The sequence below is a fragment of the Dermochelys coriacea genome, chromosome 12 (assembly GCF_009764565.3).
Source record: "Dermochelys coriacea isolate rDerCor1 chromosome 12, rDerCor1.pri.v4, whole genome shotgun sequence".
In the NCBI taxonomy this organism is placed as follows: domain Eukaryota; kingdom Metazoa; phylum Chordata; order Testudines; family Dermochelyidae; genus Dermochelys; species Dermochelys coriacea.
Window position 1 is genome coordinate 16795722 of NC_050079.1, and position 17559 is coordinate 16813280.

The following is a 17559-nucleotide window of genomic DNA, read 5'->3' on the forward strand; positions in this document are numbered from 1 at the left end:
CTTAAAGGGTGGGGCCTATAAACAGATTTATAGATAAGGCTAGAAGGGGCCACTGTGATGATTTCAAAGATAAGATTTCTTACCCAATAATTTCCTTTCTGCTAGCAACATCTTCCATAATTCTGATACGTATTATCTACTTCCCTATCTGCGGGTTCTGGAGCCAGTTCAAACCTATAGCACAGCCAAGGCTAGCCAAGCCCCTCTTCTCTGGCCTGCTGCCACATGATTCATTACAAAACTGTGTAAAAAGTCATACAATGTGATTAGTAACAATAACTTCAATGCCAAGTAATAAATTATGTACAGTACACTACGGCCTACAAGTGTAGCTACCAAATTAAATACTGTTCATTGGCTATTAAGCCATTCAGAGAGGGTAGAATTGTGGAAGATACTGCCAGCAGGAAGGAAATTATCTGGTAAGAAATTTACCATTCTGCAAGCTCAGCATCTCCCACTACCATGATAGTTATGGGAAGCAGCAAGCACTGAACAGAAATAGGGATGGATAAAAAAAACAGAATGAGATAGGGAAGAGCCCTGTGATGTTTCTCAGGGCACCCAAAGCTGAGAGTCACCTTGTTGCCACTGTCCTATAGCCTGAGGGAATCTTGTCTGTGCCAGCTGAATGTTAACTCCCTAATACAACCAGCCTGTCAACCATCAGACAGCTGCAGCGGCACAGGAGCTAGCAAACAGAGCTCTAAACAGGGGAGTTTGAGTGGGAGTTCTGTTGGAGGAGAAGGTAGTTGTACTTGGTTTTGTATTTTTAGTATTTGTATTTGTGTGTGTGTAGGGGTTTTGTGCTGGGAGAGCAGCTGAGCCTGATTAGGGGGTCGGGCTTTGTGCTGAGAGAGCAGCTGAGCCCTGCCTAGGGGGCGGGGCTTCTGACTAGCGGCCCTATAAAGGTAGCCAGCCAGTCAGGCAGCAGCACAGACAGCTGCAGTGGCACAGGAGCTAGCAAACAGAGCTCTAAACAGGGGAGTTTGAGTGAGAGTTTGTATTGTGGTGCTTGTTTGGGGTTTGCTTTTGCTGGGGGGGGTGGTCTTTTTGGTGTGGCTTGTGTTTCCCAGATTAACAGGATATAGGTGGGAAGGAGATGACAGATACAGAGGCAGCTGTGGGAGTGACTCCTGCAGTGAAAGACACATTGAGGATGACTGGATGTGGAAGCTGTGGTATGTACATGATCCTGGAGGGGGGAACGGGTAAGAGTTTTTTCTGCATGAAATGCCGTCTGATAGAGCTGATGGAGGAAAAGATCCGAGGTTTGGAGATGCAGGTGGAAAGTCTGGTTGAGTTTAGGAAGGGGTTTGAGCAGATGATGGAGCAAAGATATGAGGTATCTGAAGGGAAAAGCTCAGACTCGCAGATGGAAGCAGGGCTGGGGAATTTTGAGGAGAGACTGGATGAGGCAAGTGGTCAGTGGAAACATGTGACTCAAAGAACCAGGCAGAGAAAAAGATGGGCTAGTGAAGGAGAAATAGAGCTTAGGAACAGGTTTGCAGAGTTGGAAAATGAAGAAGTGTCTCAGCAGGTACTTGTTGAAGGTGGAAGGGTAAGGAAGAAGAGAAGAGAGGCTAGCCCTATAGAAAAAGGTGAAGAGTCAAGGGAGACTACACTAAATATGAGCCCCAGGAGAATACAGGATGGGTTGAAGAAGATTTAAGGGAAAATAGGAATGGAAAGAACTTGCAGCCAGAGAGAACAGGGGAGACACTGGAGAATAGCACTGTCACCAGGAAAAGGCAGGTCTATGTGATCGGGGACTCTTTATTGAGAAGAATAGACAAGCCTGTAACTAGAGCTGATCCTGAGAATAGAAGGGTGTGCTGTCTTCCGGGGTGCTAAGATACGGGATGTAGACCTGAGGTTAAAAAGGATCCTAAAGGGAGCGGGAAAGAATCCCCTAGCTATCCTTCATGTGGGAACAAATGATATGGCTAGATTCTCGCTGGAAAGTATTAAGGGAGACTATGCTAGGCTGGGGAAGACGCTTAAGGAAATTGAGGCTCAGGTGATCTTTAGTGGGATCCTTCCTGTTCCTAGAGAAGGGCAACAAAGGTCTGACAAGATTATGACTGTCAACAGATGGCTTAGGCAGTGGTGCTATAAGGAGGGCTTTGGGATGTATGACCACTGGGAGGCATTCACGGACAGAGGTCAGTTCTCTCGGGATGGACTTCATCTCAGTAGGGAAGGAAATAGACTTCTAGGATCGAGGCTGGCACAACTGATAAAGAGAGCTTTAAACTAGGAATTGGGGGGAGATGGATGGGAGATGTCCAGAAAATCTCCACGCCAGATTTTAGCATTGAGAGGGAAGAAGATGAAGTAAGAATGGATACAGCCGTGGGTAGGAGAATGTATATAAGGAGTGAGGGCGGTGTGGATACTAGTATAATAGGTTATACTGGATGTAGAATGACTGTGCCTAATAGGGTACAAAATGTGAGCGAGGCCAAACAGCAAAAATTAAGATGTTTGTACACCAATGCGAGGAACCTAGGTAACAAAATGGAGGAACTAGAGCTACTGGTGCAGGAAGTGAAACCAGATATCATAGGGATAACAGAAACATGGTGGAATAGTAGTCATGACTGGACTACAGGTATTGAAGGGTATGTGCTCTTTAGGAAAGACAGAAACAAAGGTAAAGGGGGTGGAGTAGCATTGTATATCAATGATGAGGTAGAATGTAAAGAAATAAGAAGCGATGCAATGGATAAGAGAGTCTGTCTGGGCAAAAATTACACTGGGGAAGAAAACTAGTAAAGCCTCTCCTACGATAGTGCTTGGGGTGTGCTATAGACCTCCGGGATCTAATTTGGATATGGATAGAGCCCTTTTTAATGTTTTTAATCAAGTAAATACTAATGGAAACTGCGTGACCATGGGAGACTTTAACTTCCCAGATATAGACTGGAGGACCAGTGCTAGTAATAATAATAGGGCTCAGATTTTCCGAGATGCGATAGCTGATGGATTCCTTCATCAAGTAGTTGCTGAACCGACTAGAGGGGATGCCATTTTAGATTTAATTTTGGTGAGTAGCGAGGACCTCATAGAAGAAATGGTTGTAGGGGACAATCTTGGCTCAAGTGATCGTGAGCTAATTCAGTTCAAACTAAATGGAAGGATTAACAAAAATAAATCTGCAACTAGGGTTTTTGATTTCAAAAGGGCTGACTTTCAAAAATTAAGGAAATTAGTTAGGGAAGTGGATTGGACTGAAGAACTTATGGATCTAAAGGTAAAGGAGGCCTGGGATTACTTTAAATCAAAACTGCAGAAGCTATCGGAAGCCTGTATCCCAAGAAAGGGGAAAAAATTCATAGGAAGGAGTTGTAGACCAAGCTGGATGAGCAAGCATCTTAGAGAGGTGATTAAGAAGAAGCAGAAAGCATACAGGGAGTGGAAGATGGGAGGGATCAGCAAGGAAAGCTACCTAATTGAGGTCAGAACATGTAGGGATCAAGTGAGACAGGCTAAAAGTCGAGTAGAGTTGGACCTTGCAAAGGGAATTAAAACCAATAGTAAAAGGTTCTATAGCCATATAAATAAGAAGAAAACTAAGAAGGAAGAAGTGGGGCCGCTTAACACTAAGGATGGAGTGGAGGTTAAAATTAATCTAGGCATGGCCCAATATCTAAACAAATACTTTGCCTCAGTCTTTAATAAGGCTAAAGAGGATCTTGGGGATAATGGTAGCATGACAAATGGGAAGGAGGATATAGAGGTAGATATTACCATATCAGAGGTAGAAGCGAAACTGAAACAGCTTAATGGGACTAAATTGGGGGGCCCAGATAATCTTAATCCAAGAATATTAAAGGAATTGGCACCTGAAATTGCAAGCCCATTAGCAAGAATTTTTAATGAATCTGTAAACTCAGGAGTTGTACCGAATGATTGGAGAATTGCTAATATAGTTCCTATTTTTAAGAAAGGAAAAAAAAGTGATCCGGGTAACTACAGGCCAGTTAGTTTGACATCTGTAGTATGCAAGGTCCTGGAAAAAATTTTGAAGGAGAAATTAGTTAAGGACATTGAAGTCAATGGTAAATGGGACAAAATACAACATGGTTTTACAAAAGGTAGATCATGCCAAACCACCCTAATCTCCTTTTTTGAAAAAGTAACAGATTTTTTAGATAAAGGAAATGCAGTGGATCTAATTTACCTAGATTTCAGTAAGGCATTTGATACCGTGCCACATGGGGAATTATTAGTTAAATTGGAGAAGATGGGGATCAATATGAACATCAAAAGGTGGATAAGGAATTGGTTAAAGGGGAGACTGCAACGGGTCCTACTGAAAGGCGAACTGTCAGGTTGGAGGGAGGTTACCAGTGGAGTTCCTCAGGGATCGGTTTTGGGACCAATCTTATTTAATCTTTTTATTACTGACCTCGGCACAAAAAGTGGGTGTGCGCTAATAAAGTTTGCAGAGGATACAAAGCTGGGAGATATTGCCAATTCGGAGAAGGATCGGGATATTATACAGGAGGATCTGGATTACCTTGTAAACTGGAGTAATAGTAATAGGATGAAATTTAATAGTGAGAAGTGTAAGGTTATGCATTTAGGGATTAATAACAAGAATTTTAGCTATAAGTTGGGGACGCATCAATTAGAAGTAACGGAAGAGAAGGACCTTGGAGTATTGGTTGATCATAGGATGACTATGAGCTGCCAATGTGATATGGCTGTGAAAAAAGCTAATGCGGTTTTGGGATGCATCAGGAGAGGCATTTCCAGTAGGGATAAGGAGGTTTTAGTACCGTTATACAAGGCACTGGTGAGACCTCACCTAAAATACTGTGTGCAGTTCTGGTCTCCCATGTTTAAAAAGGATGAATTCAAACTGGAGCAGGTACAGAGAAGGGCTACTAGGATGATCCAAGGAATGGAAAACTTGTCTTATGAAAGGAGACTTAAGGAGCTTGGCTTGTTTAGCCTAACTAAAAGAAGGTTGAGGGGAGATATGATTGCTCTCTATAAATATATCAGAGGGATAAATACAGGAGAGGGAGAGCAATTATTTCAGCTCAGCATCAATGTGGACACAAGAACAAATGGGTATAAACTGGCCACCAGGAAGTTTAGACTTGAAATCAGACGAAGGTTTGTAACCATCAGAGGAGTGAAGTTTTGGAATAGCCTTCCAAGGGAAGCAGTGGGGGCAAAAGACCTATCTGGCTTTAAGATTCTACTCGATAAGTTTATGGAGGAGATGGTATGATGGGATAATGGGATTTTGGTAAGTAATTGATCTTTAAATATTCAGGGTAAATAGGCCAAATCCCCTGAGATGGGATATTAGATGGATGGGATCTGAGTTACTATAGAAAATTCTTTCCTGGGTATCTGGCTGGTGAATCTTGCCCAGATGCTCAGGGTTTAGCTGATTGCCATATCTGGGGTTGGGAAGGAATTTTCCTCCAGGGCAGATTGGAGAGGCCCTGGAGGTTTTTCGCCTTCCTCTGTAGCATGGGGCATGGTTGACTTGAGGGAGGCTTCTCTGCTCCTTCAAGTCTTTGAACCATGATTTAAGGACTTCAATAGCTCAGACATGGGTGAGGTTTTTCATAGGAGTGGGTGGGTGAGATTCTGTGGCCTGCGCTGTGCAGGAGGTCGGACTAGATGATCAGAATGGTCTCTTCTGACCTTAGTATCTATGAATCTCTTTAAGCACTCTTTTCTAGGCTATATCAGTCTTGACTGTTGACAAGAGATGCTACAGAATCCCTTCAAAGTGTCCCCTTGGTGTGTCCAGGCCCTGTTCACTGGATACCCACAGGTCCTAGATCTCCATTCTCAAAGGAACAATTCACTCCAGTTAGCCAGTTTTAACTTAGACCACCACTCCTGCATCACACACAACACCTCAGTTCAACCATAGTAAAACAAAAGGAAATCTATTTTAAGAATAGAGATTCAAATAGATTCTCACCCCAAAGTTTGCTGGCCCCAAGATGCCAGGGCAGTCTTTCATGAAGCATCCCACTGTTTCAAGGTGCCTAATCAGCAAATGGCTCCAGAGTGTCTTTTTCCACCCCATGATATACTGACTCAGCCTTTTGTCCTTACTCACAGACAGGGCGATCCCCTCACTGTCATACTGTTCCTCTTCACTTCCAAGTGGTTTCCATGGGTATAGTATTTCTCTGATGTTTTTCCATTGACTCTTCTATGTTGTTGCAATAGTAGGCAATTAAACAATACATTATATAATCCCTTCCTGCTTGAATAGACCATCACCAAGACATACAACTCCCTGATGACTCACTTGCACTCAAGACCATGCAGGCATAATTGTCAAAATAGTTACGTTATTCCTTAAATATTACTCATACACACATCTTGCAATGATTATGGGTATCAATAAGTTACAAGCTTTCAGCAGACCTCATACTATCCTTCATGGATAAATACCATGAAAGTGGTGTAACAGGTGCAGTGAGTTTGTTAGGTCTGAGACAGGAGCTGCTTGTAAAGAACAGTGAGCCTTCTGCCAGTTGGCACCAATGAGCCTCTGTGTCACAAGCCCCTAGAGTTAATTGCCCCAAATGGCAGTGCTATTACTAGATCACTGCCTGCAGCACCTTCTGCTAAAGGAGGTCTCTGCACCAAAGTTGTTAGGGCTTTTAACACCAGTGGTAAATCACACTAGGAGAGTTTGGTCTAATCACAGGTTTAGCCAGCCTGACTGCTCTAAGAAATCTCGATACCTGAGGGTTCTCTGTCAAGGAACCGAAGGTCTTATAAATAGAACGCTACTTACAGATGACACCTGATATGCTATGGAGCTGGGCTGAAATCCCTTGTCTATGGCTTCTTGAAGAAAAATCCAGGATAACTAGGATAGCAGGATCCCTGGGATTTTGGGTGTTCTCAACACCATAAGCTAAACCTAGTCCAGATGGAGAAGTAGGCTGTTAGTGTAGAAGTTTGCCTGCAGGAGAGTAAAGTTCCAATCACTGTGGAAGACAGTCCAAGCTAACACTTCCCTTTCAATAGCCAGGCTATTGCTTGTAGCCAGTGTGGGTCTGGATGGAGGAATGGGCCTGAGTAAAAGATGTCTGGTCTCAACGGCAGCTGCAATGATAGTTCCAATGTCAGTTCAGAGAACCATGGTATTCTTAGCCAGTGCGGAACTCACACAATTGCCTTTACTTCTTCTCACTTTATCCTCTGGATCACCCACCTTCCCCAGAAGAGGAACGGGCAGGCCTTGTGACCATCTGTGTGAAGAGGATCCCTTTCCAGGGATTTGGGGTCTGCTTCCAGGGTGAAGTTCTTTGCCCAGTTTTTGTTCTTATGATTGGCAACCTGGTCAGCTGCTGGAAGACTGCACTCCTATGAAATCAGAGTGAAGACCCCCTGAATCAGACATCATTCGGAGTTGTTGACTGCACCACCTGAGTCCTCTCTGCCCATTCCATTATCTCCATCACGTATGTGTGTGTGGAGTTACACTTGTTCTCCCTTGGGTTGTTGATATACACCACAGTGATCCTGCTGTTGGATTGGACCAGAACACATTCACCTTTTAGGTAGTTCTGGAACCTCTGTATGGCTAGTTTGACAGCTCTGAGCTCCAACAGGATGCTGCTATGGTAACTTTCCCTGGGTTTCCAGGCACCTTGAACAGTTTCTGTGCCCCAGGTGCACTCCCCTTCCTGTCAGGCTGGCACTGATTGTACCTCCTGGTCTGGAAGGCCTATAGGAAGACCCTTGCCGATGTGCTGTGTGATTGTCCACCACTACGGAGAGATCAGCACCTAGTTCGGAACCATTACCATGCTTTCCAGTGACCAGTTCCATACTCTCAGGAGAAAGGCCTAAATGCACCTGATATGGGAACTTGCTCATGAGGCGATTCCTGAACACAAACACAAGAGATCAAGTAGTTGCAGACAATGAGCTATGGTCAGCCTTGTACACTTTACCAACATGGATATCAGGTTCTGGATCTTGTGGAATCGACCAGTGATGGGTACACCTTTAGCACAAAAGTGTCTATTTCCACTCCCATGTGAGCTCTTTTTGAGGAGTGAGTCAAGCAGCACTTCCTGGTGTTTATCACAAATCCACATGTTTGAAGCAAATCTAGCATCTTGATTCTGGCACTGTGCAATGTTACTTGGGTTGGAGCTCTGATCAAGATGTCATCTAGGAAGGGATACAAGTGACTACCATGAAATCTGAGCCTGCCTATCTTGGCAAAGACCCTGGAGGATGAAAACGCAAAATAGGAACATTTAGTATTGGTAGTGGACTGTGCCATATGCAAATCTGAGCTGTCTGTGGTGGCATGATTTTATGGGAACGTGGAGATGTGCATCTAAGTCCACAGAAATGAGGAAGTCCCTTGGGACAGGGATGCTAGTCTCTCCATCTGATTTTCTTCATCTAGTTGTTGAGCCATTTGAGATCCAGGATGGCTCTGATACCCCTCACCCCCTATTTGCTTCTGGACAATGAAGAAAATGAAGCAGTCCTAAGAATCTTTCTTCTGAGGGAATCCTTTCTATTGCTCCTATGTTCAGGAAATAAGAACATAAGAACGGCCATACTGGGTCAGACCAAAGGTCCATCTAGCCCAGTATCCTGTCTTCCGACAGTGACCAATGCCAGGTGCCCCAGAAGAAATGAACAGAGCAGGTATCATGAAGTGATCCATCATCCATTCCCAGTTTCTGGCAAATAGAGGCTAGGAACACCATCTCGACTAATAGCCATTGATGGACCTATCCTCCATGAACTTACCTTTTTGAACCCTTTATAGTCGTGGCCTTCACAAAATCCCCTGGCAAGGAGTTCCACAGGTTGACTGTGTGTTGTGTGAAAAAATACTTCCTTTGTTTTAAACCTGCTGTATATTAATTTCATATGGTCACCCCTAGTTCTTGTGTTATGAAAAGGATGCGAGATTTTGTTTAACACCAACTCACACTGAATGGAGTCACTCAAGAAGGGGGATTGGATAAAAAAGAGAAATAGCATAGGGCCCTGAGTTCAAGGGAGTATTTACAACTCACTACCTCTCTCAGCCACCTGTTTGTGGTTGACTGAAACCATTCTCCTTAGGGCAGGTCTACGCTACCACTTAAGTCAATCTAACTTATGTCGCTCAGGGATGTGAAAGACACCCACCTGAGCGATGCAAGTTAAAGCAACCTAAGTGCTGTCCACACTGGCACTATGCTGGAAGGAGACACTCTCCTGATGACATAGCTTCTGCCTCTTGTGGAGGTGGAGTATTTATGCTGATGGGAGAGTGCTCTCCCATCAGCATAGAGTGTCTTCACCAGATGTGCTTCAGCGGTGCAGCTGCACCAATGTAGCGCTGCTAGTGTAAACCTGCCCTGAGAAATGGGAAATTCTGCCTTCTAGATTCAGGCCTGGGAGGAGGCATGATCGTTTGTTGTCATAGTGGGCTCTTAAGAGATGATGGATCCACTCTGGATTTTTCACTTGATCCCCAGTTCCAGGGATTTCCCCAGTATACCTGCTTTCCTCTGGTACATTTGTGAGGCAGATAGGAGGAGCATTTTTGTCCGTTGCTGGGTTTGTCATCCCTTCTCAGAGTACTGAGTGGGGAGGGGAGAGGAGGGGAAGGACAGTTTAGCAGCTCTTTCTGCCACTATTTTGCCTAGTTTTTACCCAAAGAGGAGAGAGCCTGTGAATTTAGATGATCACAGAATTTGTTTGGAGCGAACATCAACCTTCCAGGAGCAAAGCCAGATGTTGCATCTGGTTGATGAGTTGTATCCATGGCTCTGGATGAAAATCACATTGCATGCATTGTGGCATCTGCCTCTAAAAGCTGTGCTAAGGAAATTTTCTTAAGTGTAGACAGAAAATCAGGATAGTCTCTGTCCTTCATGGCTTTAAGGGTATCAAGCCAGGACACTGGCTTTTGCAAAGAATGTAGCCATCAGGGATGCTCTATGGATGGCCAAAGAAGCTGAAAAGACCATTCTGACAGTGGCTTCCACATTTCTATCAGTTGGATCTTTGGGAAAGAATCCCTTTCAAATGGGATTATCCTATATTTTGCTAGAGATACCACTACAGCATTGACCTTTGGTGTACTTATAATGGCATTTTTTGGCTCTTGCAACTTGTAATATCTAAGTGCATGCCTGCTTATGCATTTACCCTTATCCGTGCTTCCCATTCCTCTCTGATTACATCCATGAAGGATGGGTGCAGCAGGATTTCTGTCTCAAGCAAGGATTTACAAGGTAGGTATCTGCCTTTGGGCTTGTCCTCTAGTGCCTGCTTGGGTTGGATCTACACTGTGGATGCACGTGGTTTCAAACAGGAAGGTTAGACTAGATGACCTTTGCAGTCCCCTTCTAACCCTAGGATTCTATGATCTCAGGGAGAAAAAAAACTTTTGTATCTTTTGAATGTCCTACTCAGAATCTGAACCCAAGAGCTCCCCTTCCTCAGTAGGGGATAAGGTGTCAGAATCAGAGGAAAAATACCATTATTTTATCTTTTCTTTTCCTTTTTGTTCTGCTCAAAGTCTCCAGATTGGGCTTTTCTGTGCTGAAGTAATGGCTTCTTGAGTGGATGGGGGGACAATACCCAACATGCCTACCCAATTAAGTGCAAGTGTCAACTGGCTGAGAACAGGCATAATTAGTTCTCCAAAGAGCCTTTAAAAGCTGTCCTCACAAACAGAACACTGCTTGGATTTAGCTCCATATTTGCACAGCTCAATATCTGAATCAGAAGAGAGAGAAGAAAGAAAGGCTGCATGCTACTGCCAGACAAAATGGAAAGAAAGATCAGAAGCCAAGTGAACAGGCACTTGACTGCTTTTGCAGAAGCAGAAGATCTGGCAGGAGGCTGGAGAAGGGGCATGGATAGCATGGGTTGTGCTACAGATTCTCACTGCCTGCAGAAACTGTAGACAGGAGGGGACTAGCCCAGAGGTATCTGAGTTGTAGGATGCAGAATGACAACCTGCATAACACAGGTCATAGGTCTTCCCTGAATTAATTCCTGTTTGAACTAAAGAATTCTTGAAGAATACCACCAAGTTAATTTTTCAACACTAAGTTCTCTAACTTTTACTGCAAAAAATATTTTATTAAAAGTCTGCTAGTTCACACTTTGTAAATATACAAATCATTCCTATGGACAAACTCAACGTTATCCAAAAAAGAAAACCACACAGAAGCCGTTAATAGAATCTCCTCTTCCAGAGGAATTAAGTAATATATTTTTTCTTCTCCTCACTGGGACTAGGACACAGAACAGTAAAGCAAAATACATCCATTCCTGGAATCTGGTAAAAATTCCAGGGCTGACAGGGGTAAAAATCTGATCATTAGAGTTAAAATGTTCAGTATTTAGAAGAATCCATTTTAGTGTTAGCTACTAAAATCTCTGCGGACTGGCACAATAGCATCAGAACACTAAAGTCTTCAAATATTCCATTTCAATCATGCAACAAGGCTTAACAGGCAAGCTCTAAAAATACCTCTCCACCCTCCAAAAATTTTATACAATATTTGACATCTTCAAAGTGTTCAATTCTTCCCAATTTTACTGGTCTTTGAATATGTCCCCACCTCACATAATGAATATAACTGATTGGTTTTTAGATGTAATGTCTGCATTCCCAGTTCTCCAAAGCCACACATTCACACATCCCCTAAACTTATTTTTCTACATCATGTATTTGAGATAATTTGTTCATGAAAACAAAAGTAAGAAATTAATAAAAAAAATTTCATATATAAAAAGTCCATCTTTGCCTTTATGCATCCATAATCAATGACACTTCTTCAAAAATAGGTAATGTATTTTACAGGCATTTCACAGGTCTCAGTTTAAAATCTCTAACAAACACATTTGAGTAGATATCAGTTCAACAATTTTTATAAAAATCTTTTTTATATCACATTTCACTACAAAAATAGCTGTATTTGTTATTAGGTGTATTACTTCCCGAATCCAAACTTTTACCTTAAATGTAGGATCTACAGAAGTGAAGTAAAGCCTATTGAACTGATTTTCAGAAAGTTGAACACCCACAAAATGAAGTAAAAACCAGGCCAAATATCTTTTGCAGGTTTCTTCTAAACTAACTTCCACAATAATTACTTGTCATGTAGGAATTTATTACACTGGATGAAAGTGAATTTGACATAGCTTCTTCTTTGATAAGCCTCGGAGGACAAAAAAAAGTCCAAATGCTGATCACAATCTATGTACCTATCATACTTTGCTCAGGAAACTTGCCAAAGCTGCCCTTTCAATTTTAAACATAGCTGACAGTACACGTTAACTTTCTTAGGCATTCAGCCGCTACTTAGATCTAAAAAAAAAAAAAAAATCTAGGCTTCTTATGGGTTTTCTCAACTTTGTAGGTAACTGTGATTTTATTTTTTTAACTAATTCCTTGTGGTATAGTTTTGTGCCAGGGTATATGAAGGTTTCCACACAATGAGAGTAAACTGTATTTACATATCCCAAGATTGCAACACCATTTCCTACAAGCATTAACATGGAATTTCAAAGTAATGCAATATTTTAATATGCTGAATCCAGCTTTAATAGTGCATCTTCTCAGAGAGTATAAAATATACATAATGTAAGAAATGCAATGTTAACATAAAAACAGAACTCCCGCTCCCCAAAATTCTAGAATTCAAAACTTACATATTTGACAATCAATAAAGAAAACCTTAATTTAAAGTCCGTTTCAAGTAGTCTTTTTCCCTCCTAATTTCTCTTGATAGGCAATGAATCTTCTCAAATTCATTTTTACATTGTCAAGAACACACAACTGATCTGTACTGTACTGTCCTTTTCCTTCTTTCCGCATCTGCAATAAAAAAAAAAAATTACACACACACACACAAACTGAGAAGGCAGCTTTTCAGATTAGGACAGCCAAGCACTCCTCTGATACTCTCTGGCAGGATATGATGCTCCTGCCTTTCAATTATTCAAAAACAGTCAATTCACAGCACACACGTGCGCGCACACACACAAAATGGTTAGCAATTCATACTATAAGACATTTTACTGCAACACAGAATCCCCCCACAATGAAGACAGGTCACTGCCAGATATCTGACCAGTACTATTATTGGTATCCGATTTCAGAGTTAAATCTGTATTTATGTATAAACATGTATTTATCCTCTGTAGATATTTTAGGGAAAAGACCTAGCACTGCATTCAGAAATAAAATAAAGTGCAAAGCACCCCCACATTTAATGAAGGGTCAATTGGTGGAGTATGACAGCCGTGAATTTGTTGTGCCCTAGAATGATGGGCTAATAGACAGTAGGTCATCCAGCAATAAACTACAGAAATAAAAAGGTATCTATTTTAAAAGTATATTGGAGCTTTTAGCCTACTGGGTGTCACCTGGCTAAAGCAATACAATGCTTTGAAAATTTACCTCCTTTTAAAGGAAAAAAATAATAATTTGAGAGATCGGAAGTTTCACTTGTATAATGTCACTTACCAGTAAAGGATTCTGGTTAAGACCTATCTTAACTAAGCAGCAATAGGATAAATATATGCACATCTGGACACCCATGCAAATTAAAACAAGAAGTCAAACTAGTTTCAGAAGAGGATTCCTCTCTAAAGGTTAACCATGTTTGGCCCTCTCTACCCATGGAGGAATTGGCAGAATCAACTTACCAGGATTTCAGAAAAAGATGGACAATAACTTAGACACCAAAGGTGCCTCATAGTAAATATGGGATTATTTCTTTATGCCTCTGATTAAATTGATGGTCAAGAAAGGAACTTTTCTTTCCATCTAAAGCATACTAAGAGTAAGTGAGGTTTGTTTTTGTGCTCTCTTCTGTGCACTGAATTGTTTAAAATCATGTGGGCATATTTCACATACATTTCCTGGTAGTACAAGCAGCTAAACTAATCTCAAGTGTTAACTTGCACTGTGTTTTGAGGCCTTGGACTGGTTACTTGTTTGTGAGATGCCTACCCTCATTTTGAAGACTGGCTGGAATTCTTTCAGTGCAGGGAGCAATTTAATTTGAACTGCTGCTTTTTCAGCCTCTTTCCCATCTGCAAAAACATCAAAGAGAGCATCCAGAGCTTCTCCAGCTACCACAAGAGAAGAATCCTTCATAGCAACCTCAAGAAGAAATTTTCCAATCATCTGAAAAGAGATACTTATTTTTAAAACCATGGCATTATAAAACAATGGCAAATAATTTCCACTAAAGCAGTTTAGGGGTTGCTACCAATGTATTTTTTACCTTTAGTGTTTCAGCTGTATCTTCTACTTTTGCCAGCACGCTGCCAGCAATTCCCAGGATGCTAACTACATTTACTCTAACACTGATATTACTGCTATGAATACCTGCTTCACATAAAGTTATCAGCTGCTCAGGAGTCATACACTGTTTAAAAAAAAGGGAAGAAAAGTAAATGTCAGACAAATTTAAATTTCCAGAGAAATACTATTTCAAAGAAAAATCTTTAGGTCATTTGCATCTATATAAGACAGACAAACCTATAGCAGATAAGCAGCATCAGTATATTATGAAAAAAGTTAAAACTGAAGATGGAATCAGCATGGAGATTATTAAACTATCCTTTTACTCCTTCAGGAATTTCCTCCAGAAAAGGCTCAAGACTTATTGTCATGTCTCTGTAAGTAAAAAGCCTGAACCAAAGCCACATATTTACCTGAAATATTTGAATAACTCCTTCTAAGCCATTAATAAACACTACAGAAACTCTTTATTCATAAATTCATAGCATTTAAAGCCAGAAAAGACCATTAGGTCATCTAGTCTGATAAGAATATCACATTTCCCCCAGTAACCGCTATAATTAGCCATACAAGTTATTGGTTCAAGTACATCTTCTAGAAAGGCATACAGTCTTGAAGCTATTAAGTGAGAAAGAAACCACCACTAGCCTTGGTAGTTTAACACACAAAAAGTTAAAAACTGTGGCTGCTGCACAAACAGATACAGCTTTTACATTTTACTCGGTTTTACATTTGTTTTTGAAAAAGTTAACCCAACTGTTTTTCTTTAAATATGTATATGAAATAACCACCAGGCTCAGAATTAGCGTGAAAGGTTTCTAGGACGGGGTGGGCAAACTATGGCCAGGGGTCTACATCCGGCCCGTCAAGACCTTTTAATCCAGCCCTCGAGGTCCTGCTGGGAAGCTGGTCGGGGGCTTGCCCCACTCCGCATGTGCCGTGGCTCTGTGCAGCTCCCGGGAAGTGGCCAGCATGTCCCCCCTCCGTCTCCTACGCATAGGGGTAGCCAGAGGGCTCTGCACACTGCCCCCACCCCCGCAGCTCCCATTGGCTGGGAACCATGGCCAATGGGAGCTGTGGGGGCGGTGCCTGCAGACAGGGCAACGCACAGAGCCACCTGGCTGCACCTCAGCATAGGAGGCGAAGGGGGGACGTGCCGCTGCTTCAGGGAGCTGCTTGAGGTAAGCGTCACCTGGAGCCTGCACCCGAGCCACCCCCCTAGCTCCAACCGTGATCCCCCTCCTGCTCTCCAAAATCCTCAATCCCAGCCCAGAGCCCCCCTCCTGTACTCCAAACCCCTTATCCATGGCCCCACACCATAGCCTGCACTTCCAGCTGGAGCCCTCATCCGCCCGCCTCCCCCACACTCTAACCTCCTGCCCAAGACCAGAGCCCCCTCCTGCACCCTAATCTCCTCATTTCTGGCCCCACCCCAGAGCCCACACCCCCAGCCAGAACTCTCATCCTCTCCCCACCCCCCAATTTTGTGAGAATTCATAGCCCGCCATACAATTTCCATATCCAGATGTGGCCTTCAGGCCAAAAAGTTTGTCCACCCCTGCTGCAGGAGCATATTATTTTCAGCAACCTTATTTATCTATGAGAAAAAGTAGGATGAATTTTGTTAAACCTATAATTCCAGCAACGTTAATAAGCACTGTCACAATGCTTAAAACATTAAACATCAAGTTACAAGAATCTAGCGCTCTTTAAAGATTGGTTTGTTTCAAAACCATTCAAGTACAATCTGATACAAATTTACTGTACCTCGATCTACCAGAATGCCCAACGTTTGGTAGAAAAATCTCTCACCTGAGATATATTCTTTGATGCCATTGTTTGCAAGAGAGCCCTCATAGCACTAGTTATGGCTTCCAGGAATTCAGTGTGTGTAGGAAATTCTGCTCAAAAATAAACACAAAGCCAAAGAGTCAGAACAAACTTCAAATCATTTTAAAGACTTTCTGCACTGAGAGCAGAGAAAAATTTCCTTCTATTCCACATCTATTGGTGCTGCTCTATGTTAAAACCTAGATTTCAGAAACTGGGCCTCTAGCTTTGTGGATGGAAACTGCCAACAATTTCACGTTCATACACCTCTACCCCGATATAACGCATACAACGCGGTAAAGCTCCGACACACTGCTCCGAGCAGCACGTTCAGGGTTCCGGGCCAGGCTGGGGCGTTGGATAAGGGGCAGAGGATCTTGGGGGCGGTCAGGGGCTCTCCCCCCAGGGTCTGGGAGGCAGAAGCTGTGTGGAGGGGGGCACTTTTAAGTAGCCCGGAGGATTAGCGGGGGGCTGGGAGCAGCCTGCTCTGCTTCCCTCACCCCGGCCCCAGCCATGTCGCTCAGAGGAGGGGGCTTGGGGGAAGGGATGCCCCCGCACTCACCGGCAGCAGCGGAAGCGGAGCAGCCCAGCCCCAGCCTGCTCTACTCCGCCAGCTCCCAGCTGTGGCGCTTTGCTTCCCGCTGCAGGTGAGTGCGGGACCTTTCCCCAACTGCCCCCCCCCCCGCAGTGACATGGCTGGGGCTGGGGCAAGGAAAGTGGAGCAGGCTGGGGCCGCGTCGCTCCGCTTCCCGTTGCTGGTGAGTGCGGAGTGCGTCCTTTCCTCAACCTCCCCACACTCACCGGTGGCGGGAAGCGGAGCGCAGCGGCTGGGAGGTGGCAGAGTGGAGCGGGCTGGGGCCGCGTCGCTCCGCTTCCTGCTGCTGCCGGTGAGTGCCTGTCAGGGGGCGGGAGGTGTGGATAGGGGTCGGAGCAGTCGGGGGACAGGGAGCGGGAGGTGGGGGGTGATTAGGGATGGGGGTCTCTGGAGGGGGCGGTCAGGGAACAAACAATGGGGGGGGCCAAAGCAAGTTCAATATTACGCGGTCTCACCTATAACGCGGTGAGATTTTTTGTCTCCTGAGGACCGTGTTATATCGGGGTAAAGGTGTATTTGTATCTACAACTTATGCCACAGATGTCTAAAGTCCTAGTTTTCCCAAACAATCCAGGACTAGGACTTCTAAGTGACATAAAATATAGGTGTAAAATAATGCACGCAAAAAAAGAGACCTAATTAAGGCCAAAACTGAAAATTTAGCACAAGTGTCCCACAACAATATTTCAGACCATAAGCACCACCGGAGCACTAAGAGGAGCACTGCAAAAGAGCTAAGTGCGTATTTTAAAACTCAATTCCTAGCTCTCTTAAGCAGATTTATAAGACATCCAGTCTTTTTCCTGGGACTCTGAGCTCCAACATGCACCCAGAATAT

The 17559-nt window shown here is 43.3% G+C and overlaps 1 protein-coding gene across 4 annotated transcripts in view; it reads right to left on the reverse strand.

The window, feature by feature from the left end:
* Window positions 1-11090: 11090 nt before the first annotated feature.
* The window catches only part of HEATR3 (HEAT repeat containing 3), a 42795-nt gene continuing 36326 nt past the window's right edge, over window positions 11091-17559 (reverse strand). For 3 of the 4 annotated variants that reach the window (XM_043494750.1, XM_038368082.2, XM_038368081.2), the window contains exons 12-15: window positions 16109-16197; window positions 14277-14420; window positions 14000-14176; window positions 11091-12859 (exon numbers count right to left, since the gene is read on the reverse strand). In XM_043494750.1, coding sequence (XP_043350685.1) covers window positions 12737-12859; window positions 14000-14176; window positions 14277-14420; window positions 16109-16197 — 533 coding nt within the window. In that variant the 3' untranslated portion in view covers window positions 11091-12736. Of the gene's footprint in view, window positions 12860-13999; window positions 14190-14276; window positions 14421-16108; window positions 16198-17559 lie in introns of those variants that run through there. The other variant, XM_043494752.1, reaches the window with a different exon arrangement.